Source organism: Mustela nivalis (genome assembly GCF_964662115.1).
Source record: "Mustela nivalis genome assembly, chromosome: 1".
Classification (NCBI taxonomy): domain Eukaryota; kingdom Metazoa; phylum Chordata; class Mammalia; order Carnivora; family Mustelidae; genus Mustela; species Mustela nivalis.
Genome location: NC_139020.1, coordinates 153537244 through 153551109, shown reverse-complemented (window position 1 = coordinate 153551109; position 13866 = coordinate 153537244). Strand labels below are relative to the sequence as shown.

The 13866-nt window shown below is 39.2% G+C and overlaps 1 protein-coding gene across 6 annotated transcripts in view; it reads right to left on the bottom strand.

Annotated features, from left to right (window-relative positions):
• Positions 1-13866, bottom strand: part of MLH1 (mutL homolog 1) — a 55582-nt gene that overhangs the window by 40438 nt on the left and 1278 nt on the right. For 4 of the 6 annotated variants that reach the window (XR_014315598.1, XR_014315599.1, XM_082745512.1 and 1 more), the window contains exons 2-8: positions 12786-12876; positions 10462-10560; positions 6433-6506; positions 5405-5477; positions 4194-4285; positions 2917-2959; positions 1023-1111 (exon numbers count right to left, since the gene is read on the bottom strand). Coding sequence is in view for 1 of the 6 variants with exons in the window: in XM_082745511.1 (XP_082601637.1) it covers positions 1023-1111; positions 2917-2959; positions 4194-4285; positions 5405-5477; positions 6433-6506; positions 10462-10560; positions 12786-12876 (561 nt within the window). In the remaining 5 variants the exon portion in view is untranslated. The remainder of the gene's footprint in view (positions 1-1022; positions 1112-2916; positions 2960-4193; positions 4286-5404; positions 5478-6432; positions 6507-10461; positions 10561-12785; positions 12877-13866) is intronic. The other 2 variants (XR_014315600.1, XM_082745513.1) reach the window with 1 other exon arrangement.

Here is a 13866-nt window from a genome sequence, read left to right as displayed (position 1 = left end):
TTTGGGAACAGCTGCTCTGTGTGATTTCTAATCTCTTATAGTCCCTAGGAAATTCATAATGACTAATTCGGAGTCCTTAAATAATAAAGAAGCTCTCCAAGTTTCCTTGTAAATAGTGTTCTTTCTCTGCTCGGGAACACAGTTTAAAAAACTTAATTCATTAACAATTAGTAAAGAGGGTAATTAAAAGCAAATTGACTGTTACCTAGTTACGAACTTGGTTTTGCTCAAAGAAATGAGTAATTTGTCCTTTGAAGTCGAAAACTGGGCTCTGGGACTACCGCTACTTCTAGGATTTCTGCAAAAAAGCAAGCCGGGGGCTGTCTTCTCCATCTGCATATGCCCTGCATCCAGGCCATGCCTGGCAGGTAGAGTGGCCTTAGTATTCTTCCCCTCAGATTATGGCATGGGCACTTTGGGCTTTGCAGAGTCCTGGGACTTAGCTAGGACTCTGTGATGGAAGCGGTGGGTTTTGCCTTGTAAGGAATGCTGTGAGCAATCTATACCACAGGTTCCCTCTGAGGCTTTTCCTGACAATGAAAATTTGGTAACTTAGAAATCTGCTTGCCACCAGACGGTTAAGTCTTTAAGGATAGGGAGTATTTTTTCTGTCTTTACATCCTTAACTTCCAGCACAAAGCCTAGAATGTGAGAGGCAATTAATAAATGTCGAGCCATAATGAGTGAAATCTCAAACTGATGACATGGGAAGTATTAGGAAAAGACAAAGCACTGGAAGATGAAAGAATTCTACAACCTTGTGATTATTTTGAAGACAGAGGCTAGAGAGAACACACTGATTTATAGCCGGAGCATCTGGGAGATAACATGCACCCAAAAAGTGTGGGTTCCCTGAAATCATGACTCCATGAACAAATCTGGAGCATGGAAATAAAGCCTGCTTATTTCATTAAGGCAAGCTCTTAAGGCAGGTGTTACTTTGACAGATTCCAAAATAATGTGATAAATGGTAAACCGAGACGTGGAATGCAGATTTTTCAAAGTATGAATTATCAACATACCGGCTAACAGCATTTCCAAAGATGGAGCGAATATTGTCCACCGTTGTGGAATTTGGCAGTGTCCTAACGTCAGCCACGGTTTCACCTTGCTGATAAACAGAGCAGAAAATGCAACTTATTGTCTTACAGTTGTGAAAGAAACATCCTAATCTTATTTCCTCAGGTAAACTATTAAAAAAAAAAAATCCCTGATCTCCCTGATATGAGGAAGTGGAGATGCAACATGGGGGTTAAGGGGGTAGGAGAAGAATAAATGAATCAAGATGGGATTGGGAGGGAGACAAACCATGAATGACTCTTAATCTCACAAAACAAACTGAGGGTTGCTGGCAGGAGGGGGGTTGGGAGAAGAGGGGTGGGATTATGGACACTGGTGCTTTGGTGAGTGCTGTGAAGTGTGTAAACCTGGCGATTCACAGACCTGAACCCCTGGGGATAAAAATATATTATATGTTTATAAAAAAAAAGAATACTGCTATGGAGGAACTACAAGTAAATCAGAATCAGTGTGTCTGCCTTACAATAGACTCATCAGCCTTCTCTACCAGTCTCATCCTTTTGCTTTACTCCTTCTGATGGTTATGGCTTTATTACCCATGTGGACTGCTAAATTAGAAACCAAAGTAATTTTTACTTTTCCTTCAATTCGATCCTTTCCTCTCAAAGTTCTACTTATTTTATCTCTTAATATCCAAACTTTTCCTCTCTTAATCATTACGGTTTCTAACTTAGACCTTCATCAACTTCTTTAAACCAATTATGATGGTAAAATAAACCTACTTACATTCATACCTTCCCCATTCCAAACCCTGCATACCTCTTCTCAGTTATCTGACCATAACAGATATAAGCACATCACTCCTCTATTTAAAAATCTTCAATGACTCTTCACTGATCACAAGATAAAGCCAAAACTGTTCAACACAGGATTGAAAACCCTGAAACTTAACTCCCCAGCAAATGTGTTGGGTTACTAACTATCTGTATTCTCCAAACCCTCCAAGTATGCTCCTGAGTCTTTCTTATCTTTCCTCATATGCCTGAAATGACTTTTCAACTTGACAAAGTACTACTTGTCCCAGCTGTATGACATTACATAATTTAATTATCTGCCTCTTTTACCAAATTTGTAAGAGGGAGATAATGATGGTACCAATCTCATTTTAATAAAGAATAAATGAGTTAACATATGAAAAGGGCTTAAAGTAATGCCCCGCACATTTTCAACCCTTAATAAATGCTAGCTATTAAAATAATCCATCTTTGTTACCCCTGTTGCCACTTCTACCACCATCTTTCTCCACATGATACTAGTTTCAAATGTTACTTTCTAAGTGAAGCTTTCTGGCTGCCAGAGAGAACATGCGCTCTCATAATTAGCATTTTGGTCATTCCTCTATTTCACTTTTACTCTGTTTTCACACCATATTCTGTATTTATGGGATCATGTTATAAAAAACGCACAGGGCGTGGACATAGCTTCAAGTCTCAGCTATGGCTCTTATTTATCATATAGGCCCTTAGGTTATTTTACTTTACTGAATTTTAAACTATTTATCAATAAAATAGGAGAATAAAACTTATCACATAAAGATACACTAAGGTAGAAGGAAATTACAGTAACAGATTCAGTATAGCAAGTTGTCAACAAAATTTCATTCCTTCCAACTCTTTTTACCTGCTACTAATGTAAAGGTCTTAGAAGGCAGGGTCTCTCTGTCTTTTTTATCTTTGAGCCTACATGGTTAATCCATGAGTATTTGTTCAACTCGACAAATATACCTGTAACTCAATACCCCTGGCTTTCAAATAAAGATCATCAATAGATGGTAAACAAACAAACAAAAAACCCTTTTTAAAAATACAAACCATCACTTATAAACCAACCACTTACTTTTTTAACTGAGAAACTAATGCCTGAATTGTGTATTGAATACCTGTCAAAGAAAAGACAACAAAACAGTAAGCAGAGTGGCCAAAAGCACAATATAACATAGAACTCCCTATTGGTTAAATAACATGACATGATTTAAACAAAGATAGAAAGTCAGGAATATCTCCATATATCATATTTTACCCACAGGAAAATAAGCCAACACAAACTTAATGGAGATAGCCAATGCTAAATGTGGGAGAATCAAACAAAATCAGAGTTGTTTGCTTTTTTAGTTCTGACTAGACTCAATGATATTTCAATACAATCTCTTCCTTGCCTACTGTTTTACTTTCACAAACCCCCTAGGGGCAGCTTGCATCTCAAGAACCTACGCTTTACAACTCCTGAACTCTTCTATTCTCTTTCAGAGCCCCTCAAGACACCCCCTCCTTACCCACTTCTTTTTTAGCCCTAGGCCCTGTTTCAGCATCTCCCAGTCTTTTCTCAGTTGACTATTATTTATTTATTACTCCTCCCTCATGGGCCCCATGAACTGAAGAATTGTGTCTAGCAAAATGCATTCATTCAGCTAACAGTTATGAATTCACTTGACTATACCTAGAACCAAAAAGCCAACTAGAACTCCTTTATTTCAAGAGATAATTAATATTCTGATGCTGCTTTATACAACTCCAAGGAAAAGCAAAGAAACTTAATGTAGAAGTCTGTTCCACTTTATAAGGAGCAAATGTTTTATTCATTTTGGAGTTTTCAGAAATACTGAAAAATAGTTAATATATCTCTGCTACCACTCCAGGATGTGCAGGCTTAGAGAGCCCATGCTGGATCCACTATAACAGTGGACATAATGTTATTTTCACTGGCCCTGAATCCTTTCTCCTTCTTTTAACAGGCCCTAGTCTTTCTTTGGGAAACTACCTCTTCCCAATTCCACCTGATTTACCGGAGACTGCCAATCAGGGCTTTTCCCCATAGAAAAGAGGCACATGACGGGGGACCCAAGCCATGCCAATCAGATGCACTCTCCCAGGAAACAGACTCTTGAGTAGAGTCAGTAAAGAATGAAAACAACTGTAGCAGGGCTACTATCTAATCCCCAAAGCCAGCCTGGTCTTCATCCTCTCCACGGAGCAGGTGCTGACATTTCTTGCCACTCTTAGCCTTATAATGTGCGGTTTTCCACCTAGCTCAACCAACTGTTCTCAGATTAAGCACTGGCGCACATTCCTTCAGTGAGAGATGGCAAAGAACCACTCTCAGATTTTGGACTGTACCTGCCAACAACTTCCAAAATTTTCCCATACTCTTCACTTGCGTTTTTTAAAGCTTTCCTCCTTGTGGATATGTTGTAAAAAAGGTCCTCCACCTGAAATGAAATGGATTTTCTCTTGTAAATTCACAGAAATACATGGAAATAAAGACCCAAGCTGTCTACCTAAAGCTGGCTAGCAGAGAATACAACTATACTTACCAATAGTACAGTTCAAAGCACTGATTAGGGGAGAGGACAATAGATAAGTTAGCCTTAACAAAGGAAATAAAGGATATTTTTCCTGCTTCCCATATTCATTCACTGATTTCTCAAATAGGTACTGAGGGCTATCTCTAGGTCAGGCTCTTTGCTCCGTGCTGGGAATACAAAGACCAATAAAGCAGTCTTACCCAGGATATTACACGATTCAGTGGGGGCAAGCATGTAAATTTACCAATAATTATATTATCACATGGCATCTAAGAATATTTTCCAAACTAAGAGTTCTTATAAAAATGTCTGAGATCATTTGGGCTTCTTGGAAATCACACCCTGGTCACCCTGTGTACTGGATCTGTCTTAACATGCACTTAACGTTCACTTCTGCCTCCTGCCCGTCTTACCCCATCTTATCAAGGCAAGGGTTCTAGCTGGAGATGGAGGTATGAGAGGTATGATGCATATCATGACAGTGGGATGCTTTGTCGGATCACACAATGGGAGGAGACCAAACATGGCACCATAGAAATAAGGCAGCATAGTAGATTTTTTCTGATTAATGATACAACCATATTATCAAACACTAAGTGGGCAGATATTCTTTATTCCATTTGAGAGATGGGAGAAGTGAGATAAAGGGAAACTAAACAACTTGCCTCTGGACACATAACCACTGAGTGACCAGGCTGAGACTCTAACTTACGTCTTCTGGAGTCAAGTTTAAAGGTCATTTCAATGCCAACTACCTTGCACTGATTTCTGCCATCCCAGTGAAAGAATCTCCCAGCTTTTGAAAAAGATGGACGGAGTGCACACAGGCTGCCATGCCATTAAAGCCATAATCAGTCCTCTTGTTTAGAGATAAATGTCTTTGTTTCTACTAAATAGCAAAGATTCATTTTATTATTACTTTGAAAACTCAGAGACAATTTTTTTTGAGACAATTTTATTCTTTATGACAGAATTTCTACAAAGCTCTTTTTCAACAATTCATACTCCTTGTGCCATACTTACTGTGATCTGGGTCCCCTGATTGCCTGCACATGGTTTAGGAGGAGCTTTCAGCTTTCCATCTGAGTAATTTGCTCTTAAGAGAAAATATAAGAGACTATTAATATCCAAGAGGCAGGGAATATCAATCCAAAGAGTATAAAAAGAAATTATATCAAACAATAAGGTACAGCCATGCTCTCTACTGTTTTAATTACCATTTTCCTCTTTTTCTATGATTCCATTATCATTCCAATTAGATAAAAAGAAAAATCCCTATTGTTCTAGCAAATGTTGCTTTTTAGTTCCTGAGTTTTGAGCTAAAAGCAATAGTTTTGCCATTGCCTAGCATGACAACAAATTTTTTCTTATAATTACGTAATCATTTATGGAAGGGTTACCAAATGATAGGCCCGCAGAGGCCTTGGTAACAAAGAAAGGCCCTAGGGGACACACTTTTTCCTAAAGTGCAGGACGTTGTGCTAAGTGATCTAGAGAAGCAAACTTTCAGCTGGGGGCCGGGGAGGGGAGTGAAAGCACCACAGAAAAGATGACAAGGCTCTAGGGAGCCTCTGAATACTGTGGCAGCACAAGAGAAAGCTGGCACAGCATTGCCCCCTGCCTGCCCCCAGTGGAAGGGCAAGCCAGCTCAGATAAGCATGTGGGGCAGGGAGCCAGGGGCTCTAGAGCCAGCTAAGGAAACTTGAGCCTCCAGCATCCAGCCACAGCCCTGTCTTCAGACAAAGTAACATCCTACTAAAGGGCACAGGGCCAGAATATTACCTGCATCTACCACCTACTTAGAATACATCTGTGTAATAGAGCTTGCAAGGACTTACATGTCACATCTTAAGATGTGTTAAGAATCCATGAGTAAGATTATTACCCAATAATCATCCCTGTGGATTATCAACTAGTCCGTAGAGAGGGAAGAAAACTTAACCAAGAACTTGGTCAAAAAAGATGACATTGGTGTTTAGATAGGGTCACTTGAGATCCAGGCATAAAGCATGCTTCAGAATGAATACGAGTAAAAGCAGACTGTGCCATACCTGTATGCGCACTTTGCATCAGCTGTTTTGGTCGTAATAGTAACATGAGCCACATGGCTGATGCTGGCCAAAGCCTAAGGAAGAAAACAAAATGGAATGAAAGATAAACATTGCTGTCACCCATTGTCACCTCATTAAAGAGAAAGGTGATCTAAATTACCCCTTCCAGGGCACCTGGGTGGCTCAGTGGGTTAGGCCGCTGCCTTCGGCTCAGGTCATGATCTCAGGGTCCTGGGATCGAGGCCCGCATCGGGCTCTCTGCTCAGCAGGGAGCCTGCTTCCCTCTCTCTCTCTCTGCCTGCCTCTCCATCTACTTGTGATTTCTCTCTGTCAAATAAATAAATAAAATCTTAAAAAAAAAAAATTAAATTTAAAAAAAAAAATTACCCCTTCCATTTTGTATTAGCAAATGGCAACAATAGGCATTTCGCTCACTCACTTTCATGACATCTTAAAAAAAAAGGATATCAAATTGAATTTGTAAAAAAAAAAAGAATTTGTAGCATATTATCAGAACAAGGGGAAAATAAATATGAAAAAAAGTCCAAAAGGAAACACAACAGAGTTATTTTTTAAAATTTATTTTAAATCCAATATAGTTGGGGTATCTGGGTGGCTCAGTCAGTTAAGTGTCCCACTCTTGATAATTGGCTCAGATCATGATCTCAAGGGTTGTGAGCCTCATATTGGGCTCCGAGTTCAGCAGGGATTATCGATTGATGATTGAGAGATGCTCGAGATTATCTCTCTCCCTCTGCTCCTCCTCTGCTCCTATGTGTACATGTGTGCACACTTTCTCAAATAACTAAATTTAAAAAAAAGAAAAAAATAAATCCAGTATAGTTAACATACACTGTTACATAAGTTAAATTCAGGTGTATAATATAGTGATTCAATAATTCTACACTGAGTCACCCAGGCACCCCCTTTTGCTTGTTTTGTTCCTTAAACGTCACATATAAGTGAAATCATATAGTATCTGTCTTTCTCTGACTTACTTACTTTACTTAGCATAATACCCTCTGGCTCCATTCACGTTGTTGGAAAGAAACACACCAGATTATTAATGTGTTAGCAGCAAGTGCGTTCAGGCAGCAGAATTACAGGCATGTTCAGTATTATTCTCAATGATCTGCCTCCCAATAATTTTGAAAACTTACCTTCAGGAATGGGGGGCACTCCAAAGACATAATGTTGCACACATGCACAAAACTGTTTTCTGTTGGGGCACCTGGGTGGCTCAATGGGTTAAAGCCTCTGCCTTCGGCTCAGGTCATGATCCCGGGGTCCTGGGATTGAGTCCCACATCAGGCTCTCTGCTCAGTGGGGAGCCTGCTTCCCCCTCTCTCTCTGCCTGCCTCTCTGCCTACTTGGGATCTCTCTCTCTCTGTCAAATAAATAAATAAAATCTTTAAAAAAAAACTGTTTTCTGTAAACTCTTATAGGGTTAGAAATGTAAATTTAGAAATATAAATTTAAAATGATCTAATTAAGATAAAAAAAAGTTTTAAAAAATGAACATTTTTCTCCCCTTGTAAGTAAGACTGGTTTCCTAGCCCACTAGAACCTGTTTCTCCTTCCACAAGAAGGACATCACAGAATATAAAAATGTAATCAGCCACTGTGATGGGGGTCTGTGACAGCATCTCGGAAGATAGTGAACTCTGCCTGTAGCAGGGTTCAGTTCATTAATAAGGAACATGGCCTAGGCTCAAAGATTACCAGGTCCTAGCTGGATTTCCCTAGTTTATGTGACCGACCTAATGTTCATAATTAGAAATGTAAAATGATTTTGAGACCTGTATAAGAAGGACATTAAATATATACAGTACATACTCAATTCCAGAGCCCCAAGATCGTGGCCTAAGCCAAAATGAAGAGTCTCAGATACTTTACCGACTGAGCCATCCAGGCTCCCCATGAATGTTATTTCTATAAATTGACCCTGAGACAGTAATAGAACAAAATACACTATATATGAACATATGCATATTCACCAAGAAAATGACAAAACGCATAAATGTTCAATAGGAAATCATCTATTCATTTATTTATTTATTTATTTTTATTTATTTATTTTTTAAAAGATTTTATTTATTTATTTGACAGAGATCACAAGTAGGCAGAGTCAGGCAGAGAGGAGGAAGCAGGCTCCCTGCTGAGCTGAGAGCCCGATGTGGGACTCGATCCCAGAATCCTGGGATCATGACCTGAGCTGAAGGCAGAGGCTTTAACCCACTGAGCCACCCAGGTTCCCCAATAGGAAATCATTTAAATAAACACAGTATATTCATACGATAGGGTAAGATAGAAGTACTAAAAATTATATAGGAATATATATATATATATGTATATATATCTTCTTTCCCAATGAAAAGATATCCACAGCGTATGTCATAAAATTATAAGATCCTGTTTTAGTCTTAAAATGTTTTTAACCACTTTTTATATTGTATATCCTCCCATGCATCACATAATTTTATTCACAAATATTCCCACATATATTTTAAAAGATAAGGACTCCTCCAAAAAACATCATACTATTTCTTATACAAGAAAATCCACAATTTTAAAAAAAGAATTATTTATTTATTGGGGCACCTGGGTGGCTCAGTGGGTTAAGCCTCTGCCTTCGGCTCAGGTCATGATCTCAGGGTTCTGGGATCAAGCCCCGCATCGGGCTCTCTGCTCAGCGGGGAGCTTGCTTCCTCCTCTCTCGCTGCCTGCCTGTCTGCCTACTTGTGATCTCTATCTGTCAAATAAATAAATAAAATCTTTAAAAAAAAAAATAAAAAATTTTAATTAATTAATTAATTAATTAATTATTTGAGAAAGCGCATGCTCAAGAGAGAACACAAGCGGTAGAGGGAGAAGCAGCAGAAAACCCACTGTGGGGCTTGATCCTAGGACCCGGGGATTGTGACCTGAGCTGATGGCAGCTGCTTAACCCACTGAGCCACCCAGGCATCCCAACAATTTCCTTTTTTTTTTTTTTTAAGATTTTATTTATTTATTTGACATATTTGAGAGAGAGAAAGAGAGAGAGAGAGCGCACAAGCAGGGGGAGTAGCAGGCAGAGGGAGAGAAGCAGGCTCCCGGCTGAGCAAGAAGCCTGATGCAAGACTCAATCCCAGGACTCTGGGATCATGACCTGAGCCAAAGGTAGCCGCCTAACCAACTGAGCTACCGAGGTGTCCCCCAACAATTTCTTCTTAATACTATGAAGTAACCCATGTGTTCAAATATCTGTCTCAAAAAATTTTTTTTACTGTCTGTTCAAATCAGGATCCAAGTAAGAGGTATACATTGGAGCTGGTTCATATGTATTTTAAGCCTCTTTTTTTTTTCTTTAGAGAGAGAGAGCAAGAGAGAGTGTGACAGGGGTGGGGTGGAGGGAGACAGGAGAATGGAGAGGGACTCTTAAGCAGACTCCATGCCCAGTGCAGAGCCCAAGATGGGACTCGATCTCACAAACTTAAGATCATGACCTGAACTGCAATCAAGAGTCAGACACTTAACCATCTGAGCCATTCAGGCGCCTCACACCTCTTATAAACTACAGGTTTTTGTTCCCTCCTCCACTTTTCTTCCTTGTAGTTTATTTGTTGAAGGAAACAAACAAGACTTTTATCATGTCGTTTCCTAATCTCTGTATTATTTACCATGCTCCCTCACCTCCTATATTTTCCCACCACTTGCACATAGTAAGTATTAATCAGATTCATATTTGATAATTTGACAAAATAAACTTTGGGGGTGGTGTTTCATTCTCCATCAGAAAATACCTACTTAACATCTGGACAGGAGGGAGGGGGACTGTATCTGTAAATAAAATAGTTTTCAGTATATTAAGTATTTATGAATAATCCTTGGTTTTGGAAAATGAATTTTAATTTTGTTTGATTTGCACATACTTAACAAGTAAAAAGAATCAGAACTTATTTACCTCTGTTGAGAAACAAAAGTTGACAAATGGCAGAAATGTCATCACAGAAGGATATTTTACACATTTTTTGATCTTTAGCTTACCTCACCCCGAAAGCCATAGGTAGAAATACTAGCTAAATCCTCAAAGGACTGCAGTTTACTTGTAGTGAACCTCTCACACACAATGTCCAGATCTTCCTTCTATAAGATACCAAAAAATAAGTAAATAATTATGTTACTCATTTTTTCCAATTTTAAAATTTCTCTTTTCTTGACTGAATCCAAGAAGAAACCCCTTTCAGGAGAGGAGTTTTGAAATCAGCAATAACTTCCTCACGTGGAATCAGAAATGCCACCTGTCCCGGTGTCCCTTCTCTCTCACGAGTCACATCTCTTTGCATTTGCTGGTTCCGCCTCATTTCTGTCAGTGGAGCAACCCAGGACTCCAGCCTTGGACCTCTTTACTGTCTACACTCACTCTCTTATTTATTTATTTGACAGACAGAGATCACAAGTAGGCAGAGAGGCAGGCAGAGAGAGAGAGAAGGAAGCAGGCTCCCTGCTGAGCAGAGAGCCTGATATGGGGCTTGATCCCAGGACCCTGAGTTCATGACCTGAGCTGAAGGCAGCAGCTTTAGCTCACTGAGCCACCCAGTTGCCCCTACACTCACTCTCTTGATGAGTTAGTTCTCCCAGCCACATGAATTTATAAAAATCATTATTATTAGAAAACTTCTTTATTAAAAATCTATAGAGGCATTTAATTATAGTGAAGTGTACATAACAAACTTTACCACTTTTAATGTACAGTTCTGTGGCCATAAATACATTTGCACAGTGTGCAACATCACCACTATCCATCTCCAGAACTCTTTCATCCTTCCAAACTAAAACTCGGTCCCCATTAAATTATAATTCTTCATCCACCCCTTCCCCAAACCCCTTGCAACCAGCATTCTACCTTCTATGAATGGGACTACTCTAGGAACCTCCTAGGCTCGTAGAGTATTTGTCTTTTTGCGAATGGGTATTTTACTTAATGTAATGTCTTCAAGGTTCATGCATATTGCAGCCTGTTTCTGAATTTCAATCCTCTTCAGGCTGAATAATATTCCATTATGTGTATACGTCACATTTTAAAATCTACTCATCTACGGAACCCTGGGTTGCTTCCAGCTTTTGACTATTGTAAATATGCTGCTATGAACATGGGGGGACAAATGTCTTCAAGACCTTGCTTTCAGTTGTTTGGAGTATATACTCACAAGTTCTGCTGAACTGCATGGTAATTCGGTTTAATTTTTTTAAGAATCACCATACTATTTTCCACATTGGCTATACAATTTACATTCCCAACAGCAAATGCACAAGTGTTCTAATTTTTCTGTATCCTTTATAACACTTGTTATTTTATTTTACTGTTTTTGTAACAGCCATCCTAATAGGTGTCAAAATGGTAAGTCGTTGCTTTTATTCATATTTCCTTAGTGACCTGTGACATTCAGCAACTTTTCATGGGAGTCTCATGGTTTTTACTACAATCAAAATGCAATACACTAAATTTTTATCTCCAGCCCAAACCTCTATGCTGCCCTCCAGACTCACAGGCTAACTCAAATAAGAGCCGTCTCAAGGTTACCATGCCCAAATGATTTTCTGATATACCCCCAAATGTGTTTCTTCCATAGGCTTTCCCATCACTAAGCGGCAACTCTTCCATTTGCACAGGCCAAAACCTTGAAATCATTCTGGACTCTTCTTTCTCTTATACCACGCATCAGCAAATTCTGAAAGCTCTGTTTTTGTAATCAATGCAGAATCTCACTGTTTCTTGCTTCTCTACTGCAACTAAACTAGTCTAAGGCATGGTCACCCCTCTCCTGGATTGCTCCAAGAGCCCTCTCACTGCCTCTGTCCTGTCCTGCTACAGTCTGTTTTCCATATTCTAGACAAATAGGTTCCTATAAACCTCTCCAAACCATGTCACTTCTTTGCTCAAAACCCTTTAATAGTATCCTACCCTATTCAGAGTAAAAGCCAAAGATTTTAGAATGGCCCATAAGGTCCTACGTAACTCATCTTCTGTTATTCTTCTATTCCCTCACTCTGTTAGAGACACACTGGCTCCCTGCTGGTCCTTAAAGAAGTCAAGTGGGCTTCCATTTCATGGTCTTTGCATGTTCTGTCTGCCCAGAACTTTCATCTTTTAAGCACCTTTAAGCAACTCTCTCCTTGACCTTATTTTCCTGAACCAGTGTCCAGCTTAGAATAATACTCAATATATGTTTATCGCTGGTATTGAATATTTCAGTTAAAAATCCCATCCACAAATGCTCAGTTTCCCAAACAGGGAAAGGCTCTGTCACTCCCTGTAGGTATATACCACAAAGCACACAAACAGCCTGCTCCTCTGAGGTTTTACTTACCCTGATCCCAGTGCCATTGTCTTGGATCTGAATTAACTTGAGGCCTCCCTCTTTAACAACCACTTGGATACTGGTGGATTTTGCATCTAAACTGGCAAATTAAAAAGAAAAAAATTTTATTACTCTGCAACTATTCTAATGTACATATATTTTTTTAAAGATTTTTATTTATTTATTTGATAGAGAGAGATCACAAGTAGGCAGAGAGGCAGGCAGAGAGAGAGGGGGAAGCAGGCTCCCTGCTGAGCAGAGAGCCCGATGTGGGGCTCGATCCCAGGACCCTGAGATCATGACCTGAGCTGAAGGCAGAGGCTTAAACCACTGAGCCACCCAGGCGCCCCTCTAATGTACATATTTTAATATGAGCCAAAGTATAAGAACAAATTCCAGAGAAATACAAGACTGTCTGATTAGTGTGTTTTTCCTCTGTTTTACGGGCTCTGTGACTACACTGTAACAAGTTCACATGCTGTGTGAGAGAGGGGAAAGAGAGAGGCAGGAGGGGGCAATCATCATTTCCAATAAGAAATTCAACACTTTATTTCTGTTCCTCAGGGAAAGAAAGTAAAGTTAAAAGTAGGATCCTTTTACTACATGCCTATTTCTTACTCTCTTCTCAACTAATTTTGCCATTTATTCAATTTTATTCAGTCTTGGGTTCCCAAGTGACCCTAATAAGATGCCGTTTCAAAAAAAATTATGTGTTTTTCTACTATTTACTCCCTTTTAAGAAAATACATTTTGCTGGGGAAAACAAAGAAAGAAAGCAAAAAGGCAACACAGAAAGTTCTTTGAGAAGCTAAGAAACCTTTTGTCCTTTCAAAGAGTAGCCAACCATCACAGAAAGCAGGGGCTAAAGAAAACAAATTCTGCCTATGGCTGCATGAAAAAGAAAAGTATTGGGCCCCTCACACAGAAAATTCTTTCTTCAAAAATAAGACAGTAAGTTACCCAATACTAAAGACCTTTCTCAAAGCCCTTGAAGTTGTATTAGACATCTTGATTTACATATTAAAAAGAGCATAACTGGACTCCACACAAAATCCCTGCTCTTAGAACTTATTATAAACCACTTAGCTAA